At 42.6% G+C, this 21,214-nt stretch overlaps 1 protein-coding gene across 3 annotated transcripts; it reads right to left on the bottom strand.

The window, feature by feature from the left end:
* Positions 1-1,088: 1,088 nt before the first annotated feature.
* On the bottom strand, positions 1,089-21,141 carry pan2 (poly(A) specific ribonuclease subunit PAN2). 3 transcript variants are annotated; one of them, XM_029722864.1, is made up of 25 exons: positions 21,088-21,141; positions 16,905-17,205; positions 15,731-15,900; positions 15,348-15,468; positions 15,123-15,200; positions 14,731-15,001; positions 14,288-14,633; positions 13,801-13,897; positions 13,510-13,632; positions 13,228-13,347; positions 12,923-13,051; positions 6,551-6,750; positions 6,186-6,334; positions 5,958-6,064; positions 5,757-5,855; positions 5,435-5,526; positions 5,093-5,234; positions 4,668-4,805; positions 4,294-4,353; positions 4,091-4,181; positions 3,347-3,504; positions 2,973-3,116; positions 2,599-2,778; positions 2,206-2,299; positions 1,089-2,077 (listed from the first exon to the last, which is right to left on the bottom strand). In XM_029722864.1, exons 2-25 carry the CDS (start codon positions 17,190-17,192, stop codon positions 1,887-1,889), a joined length of 3,588 nt encoding a protein of 1,195 aa, XP_029578724.1. In that variant the 5' UTR covers positions 17,193-17,205; positions 21,088-21,141; the 3' UTR covers positions 1,089-1,886. The 3 variants fall into 3 exon arrangements, with proteins under 3 accessions (XP_029578724.1, XP_029578723.1, XP_029578725.1); XM_029722863.1 differs by lacking the exon at positions 21,088-21,141 and adding an exon at positions 17,522-18,042; XM_029722865.1 differs by lacking the exon at positions 21,088-21,141 and adding an exon at positions 17,522-18,042 and having other exon boundaries at positions 16,905-17,200.
* Positions 21,142-21,214: the final 73 nt, after the last annotated feature.

The following is a 21,214-nucleotide window of genomic DNA, read 5'->3' as shown; positions in this document are numbered from 1 at the left end:
CCCTCCAATCCAACAGGTCCCAGACGTGCTCAATGGGAATGAGAACACTGACATTCCTGTCTTGCAGGAAATCACGCACAGAACGAGCAGTATGGCTTGTGGCATTGTCATGCTGGAGGGTCATGTCAGGATGAGCCTGCAGGAAGGGTACCACATGAGGGAGGAGGATGTCTCCTTGTAACCCACAGCGTTGAGATTGCCTACAATGACAAGCGCAGTTCTTTGATGCTGTGACACACCGCCCCAGACCATGACGGACCCTCTACCTCCAAATCGATCCCACTCCAGAGTACAGGCCTCGGTGTAACGCTCATTCCTTCAACGATAAACGCTACTCCGACCATCACCCCTTGTGAGACAAAACCGCAACTCATCAGTGAAGAGCACTTTTTGCCAGTCCTGTCTGGTCCAGCGATGGTGGGTTTGTGCCCATAGGCGATGTTGTTGCCGGTGATGTCTGGTGAGGACCTGCCTTACAACAGGCCTGCAGGCCCTCAGTCCAGCCTCTCTCAGCCTATTGCGGATGGTCTGAGCACTGATGGAGGGATTGTGCGTTCCTGGTGTAACTCGGGCAGTTGCTGTTGCCATCCTGTACCTGTCCTGCAGGTGTGATGTTCAGATGTACCGATCCTGTGCAGGTGTGTTGTTACACGTGGTTTGCCACTGCGAGGACGATCAGCTGTCCGTCCTGTCTCTCTGTAGCGCTGTCTTAGGCGTCTCATAGTACCGACATTGCAATTTATTTCCCTGGCCACATCTGCAGTCCTCATGCCTCCTTGCAGCATGCCTAAGGCACGTTCACGCAGATGAGCAGGGACTCTGAGCATCTTTCTTTTGGTGTTTTTCAGTCAGTAGAAAGGCATCTTTAATGTCCTAAGTTTTCAGAACTGTGACCTTTAATTGTCTACCGTCTGTAAGCTGTTAGTGTCTTAACGACCGTTCCACAGGTGCATGTTCATTAATTGTTTATGGTTCATTGAACAAGCATGGGAAACAGTGTTTACACCCTTTACAATGAAGATCTGTGAAGTTATTTGTATTTTTACAAATTATCTTTGAAAGACAGGGTCCTGAAAAAGGGACGGTTCTTTTTTTGTTGAGTTTATATTCTGTTTTAATTACAGGCCAATAGAAACATCACTACAAAAACTTCAGCACACTTTCAAAATACTATTCTTTGCCCATGTAAGCAGCATAATGTACAGCATAATGACAAACATTCTTTACAAATCTAATGAAAAATAGAAAAGGAAAAATTAAATCAGAAATAGTTTTGGTTTATGCTTTGGAGAAGATCAAAGCTGTTCAGTCCTTATTCAAATACTGTACAGGCAAGCAAGACTATGTGGAACGTTGGGACACTGGCACAACCTCTGTCAGGATTCTGCTCTTGTCAATGGCTTGTCCAGTTTCATGTATGGGGTCCTTATTGAACTTATTCTAACTAGGGCTGCGACGTCATGGAACTTTTGATGACGGTTATTGGTCAGCCAAATTACCGCGATCAACATTATAACCTTTCAAATAGCAAAACATTTTAAAAATACAGTTACAACGGTTATTTGATTTTCATGACAGTCTTCATCCATCACTGTTGGTTAAATGGTTGTACGGTAATTGTGCTAGCCCTAGTTGTAACAATACAAAAGAAAAGGCTGATTGAAATAGAGAGTGAATCAGTTTGTCTTCCGGCACTCTTCACAGTCCCATCATTGAGGAAGACAAGCTGTACATGTAGGAGGGGACCACATTCAATCAGTGTGGATTGATTGACACTGTAAACTGCTAATAATAGTAAGTAAAGTTTAGTCAGCCTCAATAATTCCTAAACCCCACCAACATTACACTCTCTAATGCAATGCCAGTTTCACACTTTTTCAGCTACCTTAACCATCTCCTGTGTCACAGTCCGGGACTTTCCAGTCCATCTTGCGGCCTTTCTCGTAGAGTCCCTTCAGAACTTTGCGGACTTCGTTGTTTCCTCCTCCACGACTCAGTTCCAGGTACTTATTGTACAGAGAAAGTGCGGTGCGTGCATCCTCGATACTGTCATGGGTCTCACCCTGGATGTTCAGGTCTGGAGAAGCAAGTAGCAGTTTTGCCATCACACACAATTTTGTGTTACATAGAGACATTTGGAAAATGGCAGACTAAGAAGTGATTTCTATATGAACAAAACAGTGGTTGAGGAGTTTAAACTCTTACCCAGGAAGTACCAGGCGAGAAAGCGCAGAGAGATCATCCTCTTACGAGGCATATGGAACAGGTAGACTGTGTCAACAACCTGATCCTTCAGCACCTAAGCAAGGAAACATAAAAACACAGATGAGCTCCCAAATTCCCTCCACTGAAATGACCCTGTCTACTGTTTCTAGCTAACCAATAGGGCTGGATTACTAGACACAGATTAAGATTGGTTCTGGACTAAAAAGCCATTTTAAAAAGGACATTTTCCATTGAGCATTCTTTTTAGTCCAAGGCTTAATCTCTGTCTGGGAAACCGGCCCATAATCTTTACTAAAACTGCGGCCAGGGGTATAGAAACAGGTAAATTTGGTTCAATTTCACAATCAGATAAATTAAAGTACACAAATTTACCAGCAAATTTATAACCCGGAAGTCCTTTTGTAAACCATGGCCAACAAAGCGCACTCCGGTGTCAATGAGGAAGCGCAGCTTCAGGTAAGTTGACTTCAGAGTGGTCAAGTGCTTGGAGGAAATCTTAGCATCTAGGTCCCCTGGTTTGATGCCTGAGTACTGGGTCAGATAGTCCACCACCTGCACCAGCAAAAGAGTGAAGTAGATTCAACTTCAAGAACTAAGATGAGTTGAATGGAGGTATTTTTGTTAAGAAGCTGTATTGTTTGTGGTTATTCAACATCCGATTTTACTGCAAAGCAATAATTATCTGAACATCCATCCATCCTGTTAAAGTACTGATATTATCGCCAGGTCGAGAGGGGCTGCATTACCTGCTCCTGAGTGGAGATGTAGTCATCGATGAATGGTACTCCATCGTTGGGACCCTGACCGCGCACGCAGGTGATCCGTGCCACAGACATCTGACTGGGCTTAATGGTGGACTTGGTGCCGTCGCTGCGTAGCTCTGCCTCCTCCTACATACCCAAAGACATTGATTCGATCAATAGGGGGGAATTTAAACCGTGGATTATGCTGCTAGGGTGAAGCTCCCCCTCCTACACACCTATTTAATGATTACGGTTAGGAACCGGGTAGGAAAAACTATTCCAAAACTGTACCTGAAAAGGAACCTTCTAGATACATTGTTGACCTAGCACTCTGACTTATACACCAAATCTAGCAATCACACTTCTGCCAGACTGACCTGGTTGAGGGTGACAAACTCAGCGTCCAGTCCCACGAGGTCTCCGGCCTGGGGCATCTCACTGACCATGAGGGGGATGAACGTGGCGTGGCTCTTCCTCTGCTTCCTCGCCAGTGATGCCTCTGTCAGCAGCACACTGGCCTCGATGGGGTTTTTAACTGGGAAAGACAGACAGAAATCAAGTGTTGGGGTGGGGGTGTTATCAAACAGGTAATAAGTGCAGTCATACACAGTACCACAAACAACACCCATCTTCACAGAGGAGGTCAAGGTTATGTTGCGTACTGGTTTGGACTGACACCAAGACAAATGTCCTGTACGTATAATGTATACTGAACAAAATTATAAACACAACTTGCAACAATTTCAAAGATTTTACTGAGTTACAGTTCATATGAGGAAATCAGCCAATTGAAACACATTCATTAGGCCCTAATCTATGGATTTCACATGACTGGGAATGCAGATATGCATCTGTTGGTCACAGATACCTTAAAAAAAGTGGGCCTCACAATGGGTCTCGCTCAGGATCTCGTCACGGTATTTCTGTTCATTCAAATTGCCATCGATAAAAGGCAATTGTGATTATGCCTGCCCATACCATAACCCCACCGCCACCATGGGGCACTCTGTTCAAAATGTTGACATCGGCCAACTGCTCGCCCACACGACGCCATACCGCCATACATGTAGTCTGCGGTTGTGAGGCCGGTTGGACATACTGCCAATGAGTGGATTGCTTACTGCGTAGGTCGTATTTGGAGTGGTAGTTTCTCTTGGCGTAATATAAGATGGCAGGCACCTTCCAGTTCACATCAAACTGTGCTGCTTCTGCCTGAAACGCACAAACAAAAACAAAAATACAAACACATTTTTTAGACTCTTTTTATATTTGAGGAATTAACAAGATATTTGATATGTTGATTCAGTGAGTAATCAAAGATGACCTTGTCAATTGGCTCAATCAGGAAGTCATTGAATAGATACCACTGCTGGTGTGTTACCCCCTTAAACCACAAAATGAACAAAAATAAATTAGTCAAATATGGTTTTCACAATATTATTATTAGCATATATACACTGAGTGTACAAAACATTAAGAACACCTTCCTAATACCCTCCCCATCATCTACACTGATTGAAATGGATTTAACAAGTAACATCAATAAGGGATCATAACTTTCACCTGGATTCACCTGGTCAGTCTGTCATGGAAAGAGCAGGTGTTCTCAATATTTTGTACAGTCAGTGTAGCTTTCAATTGTCCTGATGTTTGTTGATGTTCTTACTTTGGCTCTAACAGATCTATCTATCCACTCACCTCTTTTCTGATGTGATAGGTTTCTCCCACTTTGATGTGTGCTACCAGGTTTCCCCCGGTGCGAGCGTCCAGTACATGAGGCACAGTAACCACCAAGTCATAGAGAGAGGCTCCTTCAGCCTCCTCAGTGGAGTTCAGCTAAACGATTGGTTCAAGAAAAAGCATTTTCATACATACAGCACTAATACAGATCATTCTATTAAACTGAAACCAGTACGGAAAAACAAAAACAAGCTATAAGGAGCCAAATGGAAAAAACATATAGAAAAATTATTTGGTGAGTGAACCTATGAATGTGAAGTAAAAGTAGTTGTTGGTCTCACCTAGGGTTGCACAATTCCATGAACTTTCAATCAGTTCCCTGGATTTCTTGAAAAACAGGGAATTTATAAAAATTTCTCAGAATTTTGCAACCCTTCTCTCACCTCCTCTTCCTCTGGCCAACTGCTTATCTCCAGGCCCTGGCTTTTGCTGATGGACATCTTCAGAGTGAGAGGGATCCAGACGTGACGCAGGTCCTCCACTCTGGTGTCAAAAGTCAGGCCCTCCGTATTGACCAGCCCCTCCCTAAACAACATGGAGGTTATCAAAAGTGCATTGAGGAAATTTTGAATTTCAGTTTACTCCCTGAATTGGCCCCGATGCAGGGTAACATTTCAAAAACAAAATGTCAGATGATCATTGTTTTGACAAGCTTTCCCATCAATATTTCCATGAGAGTATGAACTCTCACTAGCCAAATATGTGGAAAGGTTCATCATTCGTACTCTAAGCACCACTCAGTTGGTTGTTGCGGTGGAGGTTCTTTGGGCTTATGGGGTTCCATTTCCTCTTTCTTCTTGGCCTTGATGAAAGCGTACTGTGGAGAGAGAGGAACAGCTTGATTCACTGTAATAATTTTGTGGCAAAATATTACTGACACTGGAAACACAAACAACATCATCGGGATATGACTAAATCTCTAATGTGCTCCTGTAAATATACGGCCATCATGTCATTGTAAATATCAATAGCAGTCTGTATTCAGCATTTGCCACTGTAGGAGGAAATACTCAAGTGGTCGATCATGGTTTGGATTTAAGAGCTCACCTCTGCCTGAGCCTTCCAGAACTCAGCCTCTTTGACACTGTTCACCTCACAGTTAATAACCAGAACATCAGGAAGGCAGCGGATGTTCCGTGTCTGCACCTAGAGGTAGATGGATACAGGAAAAACACATTAAAGAATCGACTCAAACCATAAACAAAGCTATTTTAAAACTAAAAAAGGTTTATAAAAAGTGTGACTTACTGTGGGCTGGTACTTTTCACAGTTCTCACACCACGCCTGTGTGCTCTGCTCCAGACATATACTCTTCTTCAGGATCTCAGCAAAGTCGTACTCCTTTATCGTCTTATCTAACAGAATTGGATTTACAGTAAAACACCAATATATGATCAAGAAATCCATTGTACTACCCAAATAACAGTGATACTAGTCAAATACTTGCAGAGTAAAGATAATTAGGGGAAACCTAACCAAGTGAGTTCTGCTCAGGGTAGTGCATGGTGAAGAGCAAGGTGAGAGAGGAGCGTACGGTCTCCTTTCCACAGCGACACAGGCTGCTGTTCTCAACCTCACATCCAAACTGCCTTCCGATTACAGACTCGCCTGAGGAGCCCAGAGCACTGTCACCAACAAAGCATAAAATAATTATCAAGCCAAAGTCATCACCAAACACAAATAGAAGATGCTCTAGTATACACTAAAGAAATGTTAAAAGCTGATTTACTTCCTAACATTGAGAGTTTAAGAAATGCACATCATTTTAACTAGTATCTTTTTTTGGGGAAGGGGGGGGGGGGGGCTGTTAAAAATGTAAAACAAAAGGAAAAAGGTGTCACCTGCTGCTGGCTCCTCGGTAGGCCTGTGGCCCCTCCTGCTCCTGGGTCTCCTGGTGGAGCTGGGTTAGAATGAAGCGGTTCCAGCTCTGGATGAGACGGCCCAGCCTGGCCTTCCCCGTCTGCTCATCAGAGTCAGCCAGGATAAGGCCCAGGGCAGATGCCTCTGGGATTGTTCGGAAAGCTCGGAGGAAATTACTGGCCTTTGAGAGGGGTTAGAGGGTACAGTGGTTGCAATGAGTGAATGGCAATGGGAGTAGGCAGCAGGATGGTTCAATTATGGTCCGTCAGTTCAGTGCATACATAAAACACATTACAGTGCTCTATTACAACTACATCAAACTCTTTATTACAACTCTACTACATCTACATAAGAACATTACTACAGGGGTCTATTATTTTGTATTGACAGATGGACCATATGACAGAGTGTGACATGTGTCATGGCTGTTGGTGGCATAGAGCTAGAATGAATAGAATGGCTTGGAACCTCTGACCCTACAGGTCGTCACTTGTTACCACAGCCAAAGTCAGAAGGCCCACCGACTCGACCAATCAGATGAGGGAGTGTGATGACACGCATGCCGACCGGCTTGCAGGGGCAGATAAAAGAAATCCATGTCTCTTATCTATTGATCCGTCAATGATTTGGTTATTTATTAGCTATAATAAAGCCAACCGTTATAAACAAAGTGTTAATCAGATGTCTTATTCATGGTTACTCGTTTTAATCCAAAATAGCTCCAATAGCTGCATTGTTTTTAAAATGGCATGTAGACAAAGAGATTTACACATTACATTGACATATTAGCAGATGCTCTTATCCACAGCGACTTACAGGAGCAATTAGGGTTAGTGCCTTGCTCAAGGGCATATCGACTGATTTTTCACCTAGTCGGCTCGGGGATTCAAACCAGCGACCTTTCAGATACAGTCCCAACACTCTTAACCGCTAGGCTAGCTGCCGCCCATCTTGAGTTTAGATTTTTTATGTTTAATATCCACAAGTAAAAAGTACAGTTTCAGACATTTCCATTTTTTTTTTTTTAGATGGCTGATTTAAGATGAAAACATCAACCGTTACTTTATTTTACACTTAGGCACTTACACAGGTAAATTACACTGAATATACAAAACATTAAGGACACGTGCTCTTTCCATGATAGACTGGTCAGGTGAATCCAGGTGAAAGCTATGATCCCTTATTGATGTCACTTGTTAAATCCACTTCAATCAATGTAGATGAAAGGGAGGAGACAGGTTAAAGAAGGATTTTTAAGCCAACTTGACACAACTGTGGGAAGCATTGGAGTCAACATGGGCCAGCATCCCTGTTGAACACTTCCGACACCTTGTAGAGTCCATGCCCCGACGAATGGAGGCTGTTCTGAGGGCAAAAGTGTGTGTGTGTGTGTGTGTGTGGGGGGGGGGGGGGGGGGGGGGGTTGTCCTTCCATTTTCGAGTTGTTTTGTTTTGAGCACTCTTGTCAATGTTGAGTAAGGACGTGCACCTGATTATGCATAGAAGTAGGCCTAGGCTACCTGGCCAGCATGCAAATGTAGGCTTAGAAATGTGGCCATTTGGGGATCTGATGGTATTTCTGATCGTCTTAACTTACCACCACTAATGAGCTGTGGAGCTTCTCAAATACATTTTTGGTTTCTCTACAAACAGCAAGTAAACAAAGTCTGTTTTTAAATCCATTGAGAATGACAATAGTTCCCCAATGTAGCCCATTTGAAAAATCTTTCCAGCTCTCTCCCTTTCGATAAACACTCTACTTGAAAGGGAAAAAATGTCATGTTCTGATCCAGTGGAAACAACATAAAAACAGGCCTACCTGATTACTTTTTATCCCTTGCGCAAATAGCCCACCGCTGTGTCTGTCTGGAACTCACTGGTACTGGAAACTCGAGGGTCCAGAATATTTTAGTTAGGGCAAGCTTTGGGTTGGATCCAGTTGATAGTTGATCAAATTTTTCAAGTTCCTTTAGACAGGCCATGTGTAGCCAATGTAATACTTTTTAAAATCAGGACCTTTTCTACCTGTAGCTTGCAATGTTATTAGTTGTTGTCTTTATGTATGCTATTTTTACATAGTTGGCAATGGCAATAGAAGTTACTTTTAGATTTGTATCATTTTCATCTAGATTTAATTAATAAAAATTCTATGATAATGATTTTGAGATGTGATGATTTTATTATAAAAATAAATGAAACTGTTCCACGAAAATGTGCATATGAAAATCATAACTGACATTCCAAATTGAAAAGGTTGCTGAATAGCAGAATCTGTAAAGGCCAGCAGCAGGAGGTTGTTCGAGAACAGGTTTTTTTCTTCTGGTTAGGCCATCTCTGGCTCCCTCGAGTCATTTGTCTTAATTATTTAATTACTGTTTGCTTAAAGCATCTGACAAGCTCAGTAACCTACATAGATTTGATTTATTAAAACACATATGGTGTGTCTATACAGTGCATTCGGAAAGTTTTCAGACCCCTTGACTTTTTCCACATTTTGTTACGTTACTGCCTTATTCTAAAATTGATTAAATTGTATTTTTTCGTCATAAATATACACACACAATACCCCATAACAACAAAGAAAAAAATAGGTATTAAAAAATTGAAATATTACATTTACATAAGTATTTAGACCCTTTATTCAGTACTTTGTTGAAGCACCTTTGACTGTGATTACAGCCTCGAGTCTTCTTGGGTATGATGCTACAAGCTTGGCACACCTGTATTAGGGGAATTTCTCCCATTCTTCTCTGCAGATCCTCTCAAGCTCTGTCAGGTTGGATGGGGAGCGTCGCTGCACAGCTATTTTCAGGTCTCTCCAGAGATGTTCAATTAGGTTCAAGTCCGGGCTCTGGCTGGGCCATTCAAAAGACATTCAGAGACTTGTCCCGAAGCCACTCCTGCGTTGTCTTGGCTGTGTGCTTAGAGTTGTTGTTGAAAGGTGAACCTTCACCCCAGTCTGAGGTCCTCAGCGCTCTGGAGCAGGTTTTCATCAAGGATCTCTCTGTACTTTGCTCCGTTCATCTTTCCCTCGATCCTGATGAATCTCCTAGTCCCTGCCGCTGAAAAACATCCCCACAGCATGATGCTGCCACCACCATGCTTCACCGTAGGGATGGTGCCAGGTTTCCTCCAGACGTGACGCTTGGCATTTAGGCCAAAGAATTCAATCGTGGTTTCATCAGACCAGAGAATCTTGTTTCTCATGGTCTGAGAGTCTTTATGTGCCTTTTAGCAAACTCCAAGTGGGCTTTTATGTGCCTTTTACTGAGGAGTGATTTCTGTCTGGCCACTCTACCATAAATGCCTGATTGGTGGAGTGCTGCAGAGATGGGAGAACCTTCCAGTAGGACAACCATCTCCACAGAGGAACTCTAGAGCTCTGTCAGAGTGACCATCAGGTTCTTGGTCACCTCCCTAACCAAGGCCCTTCTCCCCCGATTGCTCAGTTTGGCCAGGCAGCCAGCTCTAGGAAGAGTCTTGGTGGTTCCATTAAGAATGATGGAGGCCACTGTGTTCTTGGGTAGCTTCAATGCTGCAAACATTTTTTGGTACCCTTCCCCAGATCTCGGAGCTCTACGGACAATTCCTTAGACCTCATGAGTTTGTTTTTTTCTCTGACACGCCCTGTCAGCTATGGGACGTTATATAGACAGATGTGTGCCTTTCCAAATCATGTCCAATCAATTGAATTTACCACAGATGGGACTCCAATCAAGTTGTAGAAACATCTCAAGGATGATCAATGGAAACAGGATAAACCTGAGCTCAATTTTCGAGTCTCATAGCAAAGGGTCTGAATATTTATGAAAATAAGGTATGTCTGATTTTTGTGTAGCCACCCTTTGCCTTGATGACAGCTTTGCACACTCTTGGCATTCTCTCAACCAGCTTCACCTGGAATGCTATTCCAAGTCTTGAAGGAATTCCCACATATGCTGAGCACTTGTTGGCTGCTTTTCCTTCACTCTGCGGTCCAACTCATCCCAAACCATCTCAATTGGGTTGAGGTCGGGTGATTGTGGAGGCCAGGTCATATGATGCAGCACTCCATCACTCTCCTTCTTGGTCAAATAGCCCTTACACAGCCTGGAAGTGTGACGGGTCATTGTCCTGTAGAAAAACAAACAATAGTCCCACTAAGCGCAAACCAGAAGGGATGGCATATCGCTGCAGAATGCTGTGGTAGCCATGCTGGTTAAATGTGCCTTGAATTATAAATAAATCACTGACAGTGACACCAGAAAAGCACCCCCACGCCTCCTCCTCCATGCTTCACGGTCAGAACACACATGCGGAGATCATCCATTCACCTACTCTGCGTCTCACAAAGACACGGCGGTTGGAACCAAAAATTGAATATTTTAACTCATCAGACCAAAAGACAGATTTCCACCGGTCTAATGTCCATTGCTAGTGTTTCTTGGCCCAAGCAAGTCTCTTATTCTTATTGGTGTCCTTTAGTAGTGTTTCTTTTGCAGCAATTCGACCATGAAGGCCTGATTCTCGCAGTCTCCTCTAAACAGTTGATGTTGAGATGTGTCTGTTACTTGAACTCTGTAAAGCATTTATTTGGATTTATGCAATTTCCGGGGCTGGTAACTCTAATGAACTTATCCTCTGCAGCAGAGGTAACTCTGGGTCTTCCATTCTTGTGGCGGTCCTCATGAAAGCCAGTTTCATCATAGCGCTTAATGGTTTTTGCGACTGCACTTGAAGAAACTTTCAAAGTTCTTGACATTTTCTGGATTGACTGATGTCTTAAAGTAATGATGGACTGTCGTTTCTCTTTGCTTATTTGAGCTGTTCTTGCCATAATACGGACTTGGTCTTTTACCAAATAGGGCTATCTTCTGTATACCACCTCGTCATAGCACAACTGATTGGCTCAACGCATTATGAAGGAAAGAAAAACATTTTTTTTTTTGGTTACTACATGATTCCATGTGTGTTATTTCATAGTTTTGATGTCTTCACTATTATTCTACAATGTAGAAAATAGTAAAAATAAAGAAAAACCCTTGAATGAGTAGGTGTCCAAACTTTTGACTGGTACTGTACAGCAACATCGCACAGCCATTGAAGAGGAGCGGGACAACATTCCACAGACCACACTCAACAGCCTGATCAACACTATGCGAAGGAGATGTGACATGCTGCATCAGGCAAATGGTAGTCACACCAGATACTGACTGGTTTTCTGATCCACGCCCCTACTTTTTTTTAAGGTATGTGATTTCCTTATATGAACTGTAACTCAGTAAAAATCTTTGAAATTGTTGCAAGTTGCGTTTATAATTTTGTTCAGTATACAAATGTACAGGACATTTGTCTTGGTGTCAGTCCAAACCAGTACGCAACATAACCTTGACCTCCTCTGTGAAGATGGGTGTTGTTTGTGGTACTGTGTATGACTGCACTTATTACCTGTTTGATAACACCCCCACCCCAACACTTGATTTCTGTCTGTCTTTCCCAGTTAAAAACCCCATCGAGGCCAGTGTGCTGCTGACAGAGGCATCACTGGCGAGGAAGCAGAGGAAGAGCCACGCCACGTTCATCCCCCTCATGGTCAGTGAGATGCCCCAGGCCGGAGACCTCGTGGGACTGGACGCTGAGTTTGTCACCTTCAACCAGGTCAGTCTGGCAGAAGTGTGATTGCTAGATTTGGTGTATAAGTCAGAGTGCTAGGTCAACAATGTATCTAGAAGGTTCGTTTAAGGTACAGTTTTGGATAAGTTTTTCCTACCCAGATCCTTATCTGCAACCCAGTAAAATCTTTGAAATTGTTGTATGTTGCGTTTATATTTTTGATAAGTGTATATGTGTACTTCACACTGTTGAGGTAAAAATCTGAGTATAATGCTGTATGGATGTGAACCCCAATACAGGTTCATGTCATCATTACCAGTCAACTGCATTAGTTAAAAACAACTTTCACTACCACCATTGATTTCTGTATGCTAGCTATGCTACCAGTTTACACGAATGGGAGTTAGCATTTAGCCGTCACTTCTTCTAAACCTAAAAAGGGACAACTTCTAAATGCAGCAAAAATAGCTAAATGTATGCACATCAGACGGATTTGACGAATAACCACTTCGTTAAATTAGATTTGTTGAATGTGCCCAAATCCGGCATCCTTCTATCCCCCGCAGTCTGCGTTCCATTGATTTATTTACCGCATCTATGTCAGTTGAGTTGACTTAACAAATCACAGCACAGATTGAAGGGAATACTTCCTGCTTTAACTTCCTGTACACTCAAAATGGCTGCCAGTCCACCCATTATGCCATCATTGACTTGAATGGAGAAGGCCTTTCTATTCATTCTATTTCTATGACCGGTGACTACCTGACAGGGGTCTCCTCGTGACAGGTCCAGCATGTGGAAGAGGAAGCCCAGCTCGCACGCCAGACAGAACTCCTTCTGACACAGGTGGTTCTGGACCAGGCAGCGGATTGGCTCCAGGAAATACAACACCTAACCAATCAGACACACAGGGAAAACACACACTGAAATAATCTTACAACATTTTTATTTGTAAATGGGAACAAATAATGTACAAATAATCATGAGCTTGATAACTTAAACAAATATAAATCAACCTTGGTGTATTTACAGTATATAACTTAACGCCACTCATTTCCAATTCTCACCTGAATCATGCAGTTGCAGTAAGCATTGGGAATGTGAGGTTCAAGACCAGCAAACAGGGTCCTGTTGTAATGTTTGAAGTCAAAGTCCTCGAGGCCAAGTTTGGAGTATTTGATGGTGACCTGATGGGCACAAAACAATCCAAGATGTACGGTCTTATCGTCAACACAACAAGCTAACCTCATCACTCACATTGAACTGTGCTCATAACACATATTCATACTATTAAACCACACATTTCACCATTACAGGTAGATAACAATGTAATTAGTAAAGAGACACACCTTCCTGTATTTCTTGGGCACCATGTACAGGTGTGGTTCTTCATCTCGACCAATAAGAGACTCAGGAACACCCTGGTTGTAGTTGTCATAGTCCAGCTCCACCTCCTTGATCTTGTAAGGAACCTGAAACACAGGTCATTGGGTCACCAAGAGAGGATTTCTATACAAGCCAAGCATAGTTCAGTATGCAACTCTTCCTGGATAACACTGCCTGGACAAAAAAAAAATGGATGAAAACGCATTGCTTCTGATGTAATAAAAATATACTGAATTTGTGGATGATTGATGTACCTGGTTCCGGGGACGTGTGCGAGGATTGGGGGCGTAACCAATGAACCCTACAGAGTTCATAGTGCGCAGGATCTCTGGGTCCACTGGGGGTGCTCGTCTGGAGGATAAAAAGGTGAGAAATATTTTTATACTTTAACTTAGTCATTTACATTTTAGCCCTTTAAGCAGACACTCTTATCCAGAGTGACTTACAGTTCGTGCATTCATCTAAAGACAGCTAGGTGGGACAACCACATACCACAGTCGCAAGAAAATGTTACCTCAAAGAAGTTATCAGCAATCAGTGGTAGCAAGAAAATACACTTTTGGGGGGGAGGGGAGAAGACAATTGATCCTTCTGGCACAAGAGAATACATCTAGAGGAACTTGTGGGAAGAGACTGGCATTACCCCAGCTTAAGGTGCAGTGAATTCACCCCATAGCCTACTTCAGCAGATCAAAGTCCCAAAAGGACACAACACTTGTATTAAAACAATGTGTTACCTACCTAGGGCTGGGAGTGGCCTGTGTGGTGACCCAGTCTGAAAGTAGTGGTTCTGAGCTGTTCAAAGGCATGGGGATGAGGGACAAGGGCAACAGGTCATGGCTCCAGTCCAGCTGAGGCAAGGAGTCCACTAGACAGGGCAGAGCAAACTCTGTCTCCCGCGAGTAGCTGTTGTAGGAGACCTCTGGGGCGTCTGACCAAAGGTGCACACCTCCCCCAGAGTCCCCAAAGGCCAAAGCCTGCTTGCTGGAGGACACGTCGAAGCTCATGAGCAACTGGCCCACGGTGTTGACATGGAAAACGTCAGCCAGGTTAGCTAGTCCAGTGGGCTCACAGAACTGACACTCTCCTGGGGATGGAGGGAAAAGACGGTCAATTATTTTCTGCAGTCTGATAAACACAGCTAGCAGGCTGCATAACAAACACATTCCCCATTTGATCAATACCTGTCTGTGAGATGATGGCCAGGCGTGACGTGTATGTGGGGATGAAGCGCAAGAAGTGGGGGTCCACGTGCACCTGGAGTGGCGTCACAGTGCGCATCATGCGCAGGTCAAACACCATGAGGAAGCGGTCACATGCCAGTCTGTTCAGCCCTCGACTGGAGAACCCACATGCAGCCAGGAGGTTGCCATGGACATCGAAGTCTGACAGGCTACCGGAGAAGGCATCAAACTCATGTTCTAGCTTGAAAGTGCGCAGGTCACAAAGGGACACCTGGTTTTGTGGAAGGCAAGATGATGAGCTATATGAATGGTTAAGTATGTAAAAAGCCCTAGTAGCATCTTCCAAACACTGAGAAACATGGGTGGCCTTGGGCCTCTCTTGCTGTCCTTACCTTCCCAGATGTGTTCCCACAGAATAAGAAACGATTGGACTGCCGCATGATAGCTACCCCTGGAGCCTCGACTGTGAACTAGGCATTGGAAGGAAAGATCACAATATTTACAATTATTCATCTATTCAATCAATTCTTTTCAAGAGCCTATAGGCCAAAAAAATACAGGCAAAATTATTTATTGCAACTATAGTTATATATTCACATGCTGATGTTATGCAATACCTTTTGGGTCTGCTGCACAGTATTAAGGTCAAATTCAAGCACATAATTCTGTAGTCCACCCATGAGCATTGCATTGTTTTCTGTCATAAGCAGACTATGCATGTCAGCTCCCTCCTCCATTCTGCAATGTACACATTCATTCATTAAGACAATTACACTATACTGTACAGTATTCAAGATGCACATCCAAACTGAAGCTGTAACTTCGCTTCAGCTGAATGTTGATTCTAAAGATATATTTTTGCAAGCGTCATTTCAGCACCCACCTTTGAACCTAAGCAAACATGGCTGCATGGCTCGCATAATAACATTAATGGGGTATCAGTAAGAACTAAAATCAGTAAGAAAACTACAATGTGCAAAAGCATTTGCATGCCACTCACGGGTAGTCGAACATTACGAGGCCTCCACGAGTTTGGCACTTGAGATTACTCTTAGAGAGAAACAGAACCCCTGTCTCCATGCTCTGAATCTGACGAATGTCATCAGTCGAGTGCGCCTGGAAAGATGAGTAGCGGCCCATTGTCGAACCAAAGAAGGACATCGCATGTCCCTATGGAAAAGAGAGGGGAAACAAGTTAATATCACTGGGAAAAAAGGTGGTGAATAGCTCATATTGCAAAATTACACAAAAAGTGCCAACTGAAACGGAAGTGAACAAAACATTTGTGGACACACATGTTCGAAGTACTAGTAATACCCTATTGGGTCGTTCATAAGATTAGTATTCCTGCAACATTATATTGTTGAAATATTATTTTGATCTATGATCAATTAAGCTAATTGTTTGCATTCAAACTGGCCATTTTAATTTATAGGACTCATATAATATTTAGTAAATATAGTAACTAACATCCGATTTGGACCAAATGAGTTAGACCTGAGGAATCCAAAGAAACGGTCAAAGGCCACCCCACATCCCATGGAAATCCCACCCCAACAGAGTATATAGTGTCAGGTCTCTATGTCTGACAAGTAGTACGGAGCTGCGGCTCCGAGTATTTTTCTTCATCCTGTGTAATGTACTCTCAGTGAATTTGGTGATTGTTTTTTTCTCCCCTGTTAAGAGAAATATGTCATTTAAGTTTTTAGGTTTATGTCCCATCCTACATACTGATATTACCAGGTTCTGACCACCAGATGGTGCTTTTCCTGCTATTGGGTGATGTTTTTTTAAGTACCCCCCTCAATGTTAAAGGGATCGTTCACCCAAATTACAAAATGATTGATTTTCTTACCAAGTAAGCAGTCTATAGACAAGGTCTGACAGCAATCCATGCTTTGGTTTTGTTGTCATCCGTTTCAAATGGTAACTGTTTTGCATTTGTGGCACAAATCCAATGCAAGTTAATGGTACGTATATCAGCATTTCACGCATCATGTCCAAATCATTCTCAAGTATAATTTTTTTTTACTGTTACTTACAGATTACTTGAATATGAAGCGTGAAAATGCTAACATAGGTACCATCTAAGATAATCTAAGATAGTAGGTGTCATGGCTTGCTGAAATTACATGGAATGACCCTATTTTCGCACATAATAATTTGTCTCTTACCCTGTGGTTCCCCATCCAGAGTAGCTCCTCTTGCAGGTCAAAGTGAGTTGCTGTGACAGGAACGCCCACCTCTGCATGCACACTGTGGAGCTCAGAGAACATCCCCTCCATCATGTGCACAGACTCAGGTATGGCCACGGGAAGACCATCTGGATCAAGCTCCACACCTTGCAACAAACCCGGATTGAGCCGTGGGTCCATGGAGGGCTCCCTACCCGGCTCTAGATTGCCATGGAGGGCGGGTGCGTATTCACCCATTCCTGGGTCCAGACCATCGAAGTTCATCATGAGGACATCTGTCCTGGAAATGAAATGGGTGCATGTTGTTCAAATAGGCTTGCAAATTGGATTATAGACTGACTGTAGTAGCCAGTTAGCTACAGATTATGAATTATATTTAGGTAGCATTCTCATTAGGCCATCATTGTAAATAACAATTTGTTCTTAACTGACTAGCAGAGTTAAATAAAGGTTAAATAAAGATAAATAAACACCAGTGACCTCTGGGCGTAACAGAGGCGTATTCATTCCGCAGATTCTGTTGCAAAACGTATTTTAAACGGAAGCAAACATAATGAAATGTGGAAGGATTTACCGCTGAGGTATATGGCACTTACCTGAATTTGTTCAATAGAAACACTTATTTTAGTTACACGTTTTGCAACTGTTTGGACTAATGATTACACCCCAGCTAATCTAGCCCTGTCAGCATGCTAAGCATAATAGGTAACCATCAGGGATATAGTTGTTGGTCTGCTGTATTCGTAAACTAGGTAAGAATTACAATATTGCTATACTGGATTACAATAGTACAGTGCTCATTGTTTTTAAGGCAATTAAAAGAGGACAAACTAGTTAGCTGTATCGGCCCAACGTGCGGATTTCATGCAACTGTTTGCTAGTTAGCAACGTTAGTAAGCATGAGCTAGTTTGGATAACACAACTCCTAATACGAATCCCATGTTCAAAATCAATGGAAACAAAGACATTAATCATTTACTAAATGTATAGCTGTACACCGTGCCCCAAATAATAGCTTCTCAGTTGCTAATTTTGTTATGTAGATTTCTTTGCGTCCATGATTGCTTCATTCAGAGTAACAATAAAACCAACGAGCAACCAAGTATTTCCGGAGCAAATAGTGTTGCTACATTCACGAAACGACAAAGTTCAGAACCAACCCTCAATGTTCTTATTCTTCGTCCAATATGTTGCATTACCGCCACCTACTAGACTGGAGTACAATTCCTTTATACTTTGCTTGAAAAATAAATAAACAAATACCCTACCATCTAACACTACACTATCAACAAAAATAAAAAAAATAAAAAAATATAAATATCACCCTACTCCACTATTTAAATCTATTTAGTCTTACCTCATGCCAACAACCTGAAAGGATGGGACATCACCATTTAAAACACCCTGTAACTCTTCTGATGTCAAGTCTCACACACCCAAATACTTCTCTGCAGCTGCCACCACAACCTACTTTTTCTGCAACTTACATTCCATCCCTGCAGTACAGTTGATAACCATTGCTATAAATGCTAAAAATGCAATCTTACTGAAACATATATCACTTGTTGGCCTATCCCTCTGTACTGGTACAGATCTACTCCTCTCAGGATCCCTGCCCCTTGACCCATCTTCCTCTACTTGCTTCACTGCCTCAGCACATGACAACTTCTGCACTACTCTACCCCTGGAAACCTCCACCTGCCTCTCTCGCACGGAACATTTCTGATCCCCAGCCCCATGAGCACTCCTACAATTAACACATACCACTACTTTCCCCAATGGTACACATTCCTTTGTCTCATGCCCTTCTGCACACTTCTCACACCTAGGAATCTCCATCCTACACACTGCTGCCACATGCCCATGAGCTTGACACCTGTAACAATTCGGTACGAAAGTTTGTAAAGGATAACTTATATATCCTAACATCACTTTGTCGGGCAAAGACTCAACATCAAAGCTCAAAAGAACAGACAATGACTCTTCTGTTTCACCACTCTCGCCACCCTGTCTGCGTCTCGCCACCCTGTCTGCGTCTCGCCACCCTGTCTGCGTCTCGCCACCCTGTCTGCGTCTCGCCACCCTGTCTGCGTCGCACCAAATGACGAGCATCACAAACACCGGGAATCTTCCCCTTCAGTTGGTCAACTTTAACATTTACTGCTACCCCAGTAATCACTCTTTCAATGGCACCCTTTTCTTGAGATGGAAACAATTCACATTTCTTGCCCCCAACGCCGAGCGCCTTCTACCTTCACGGATTCCACAGTACCAAACTCTGTTTTCACCCACCCTGAAACCACAAATGGATCAGCCAAAAGGCAAGGGGACACTTTTTCCAAAAACTTCACTCCTACTGTCACAGACTCATCTTTATCCCAACCCTTGGCGCAAGCCTCGGGCTCCGAGAACTTCACCACACCTACCACCTCCGATACTTTTCCCTCATTCATTTCCATTTCTCCTCCTGTCTTCAGCTCACTCTGCTTACACTTTCTACCATTCTTCTTTAACAAACCATCTCCCTTTTTCCGCCATTTCCAACTGACTCAAGCTCACCATCTTCCTCCCTCTCTCTCTTAGACCTCCTCTGCCTCTCTTTTCCCTCCATTCCTCCTCCGTATACGTCTCCTTATGATAATACTGTGCTTCTCCTGACATACATCTTGTTCTTGCTTTCTCAAGGGACGCCATTTAACCGGCTGTCACAATCTCCGTACAATCAGCATGAACCCCTCGGGATGTTGCACTCAACAGTGCATCCCACTTATAATGCAGCTGCTTCGTCTTGATGTTATTCCAAACCCTCAATGTTAAAAATGTTGCAATCGGTTGTAGGTAAAGTGTTGGTAGTCTAATGTTTTACAGTGAAAAGTAAATCCTTGAACTCTCACCTCTTTGCCTGTGCAGTAGGCCTACACAATTGAATGTTTTTTAGCCTATGCTTAGGCCTAATCTAGATCTGATGACATGTATGTTTTGAACCTGGGTGGGAATCAGAACATAGACTATTCTAATACAGGCCTGATGGCAAGTGTTTGTGTTTTGGGAGTTGCCTGTTCTCAACTGAAGACATTTTTGTGTTGATCATGCATATTCACGCATTGGCTCCACCAGACCAGTGAATTTGAATACATTTCTGTTCTACATTTCCTTCCCTTTATCTTTCCTTGTGAAATAAAAATGTGTTCTCTAATTTAAACAAAGAACAATAGATGTGTTCTCATACTTATTCATAACAATGACATTATTCATTGCGGTATTTGCCTGTGTACTTTTCAGTGTACGCCTAACCTCCATTTTAGTGGTCAACAAAATATTTTTCTCATGAAGAGAATTTGTCAGGGGCTCAAGAAGTAAGCGGAAAGTTTACACTACTCACAGCCCCACACATTAGAAGCCATTAATGTACATTTCACAGTGGTTCTTTATGTAACAAATGTTGGCTAATTTCACTTGGAAGCTGTAGTTCTACAGATGCCAAACTGCAAACATTACAAAAGAGGAAATCCATCTGTAAATGATGATGACAGAGCTAGCCAACAGGAGTCATTGATGAAATGTCATCAATGAAATGTCATCAATTGACATTCTTCTTGTATAATTTTGAGTCCAAATGTTTGAATCATTATGCAGAGTCGTTGGCTTAATGTATTTTATCAAATATAAAACATACTTTTATTAAAAAAGGGGGTTTATTTTGGGGAATATTCATCAGGCAAGAGTACTTTAAACTTAAATATCTAGGGCTAGGCCTATTAAATAACAAGTTTAATACCTTTTTAAATAAATAAGACGAACATTTTAATAAAACAGCAATTAGGCTTCAAAACAATTGTATTCACTATGAACCATTTGATGAATAGGCGTGCGTTTGGGCGATTAGGCTAATTAAGACTTTTAGCTTGCATACTTATTTTCTATAAAAGTCCCAAGCTCTACAAATTGAATAGGGTATAAGTGCATTTATTGCCTGCACTCATACTGTCAGGCGAACACATACGCTACAATAAATGTAATAATAAATAGACAACATTTGTTCATTTGTCATTGGAAAATAGTCAAATACTTTGCAAGCACATTCTTTACAATATGGCGTGGTCAACATAAACGAAAACGAAACTCCACATTTGAACTCTATTGACTATAGGCTAAAACTCACCTGAAGGATGCCCCCGGAAAGTCCTCGCGTGACTCACCGGCCTGTAGTAAGCATATAAATGGGCAGGGACTCGGCTGCAATGTCACCGACACTGCGATTTATAAACACATGCAATACGGACCTGCAG

The sequence above is a fragment of the Salmo trutta genome, chromosome 30 (genome assembly GCF_901001165.1).
Source record: "Salmo trutta chromosome 30, fSalTru1.1, whole genome shotgun sequence".
Classification (NCBI taxonomy): domain Eukaryota; kingdom Metazoa; phylum Chordata; class Actinopteri; order Salmoniformes; family Salmonidae; genus Salmo; species Salmo trutta.
This window is presented reverse-complemented; position numbering and strand designations above follow the sequence as displayed.

Excerpts from the sequence above, each read along its gene's own strand:
- pan2 (XM_029722864.1), bottom strand. The coding sequence starts at position 17,192 with ATGATGAACTTCGATGGTCTGGACCCAGGAATGGGTGAATACGCACCC. Across the intron at positions 15,901-16,904 it reads TCTGGATGGGGAACCACAGG|GGACATGCGATGTCCTTCTT; the intron begins GTAAGAGACAAA and ends TCTTTTCCATAG. Across the intron at positions 6,335-6,550 it reads TACCGAGGAGCCAGCAGCAG|TGCTCTGGGCTCCTCAGGCG; the intron begins GTGACACCTTTT and ends TGTTGGTGACAG.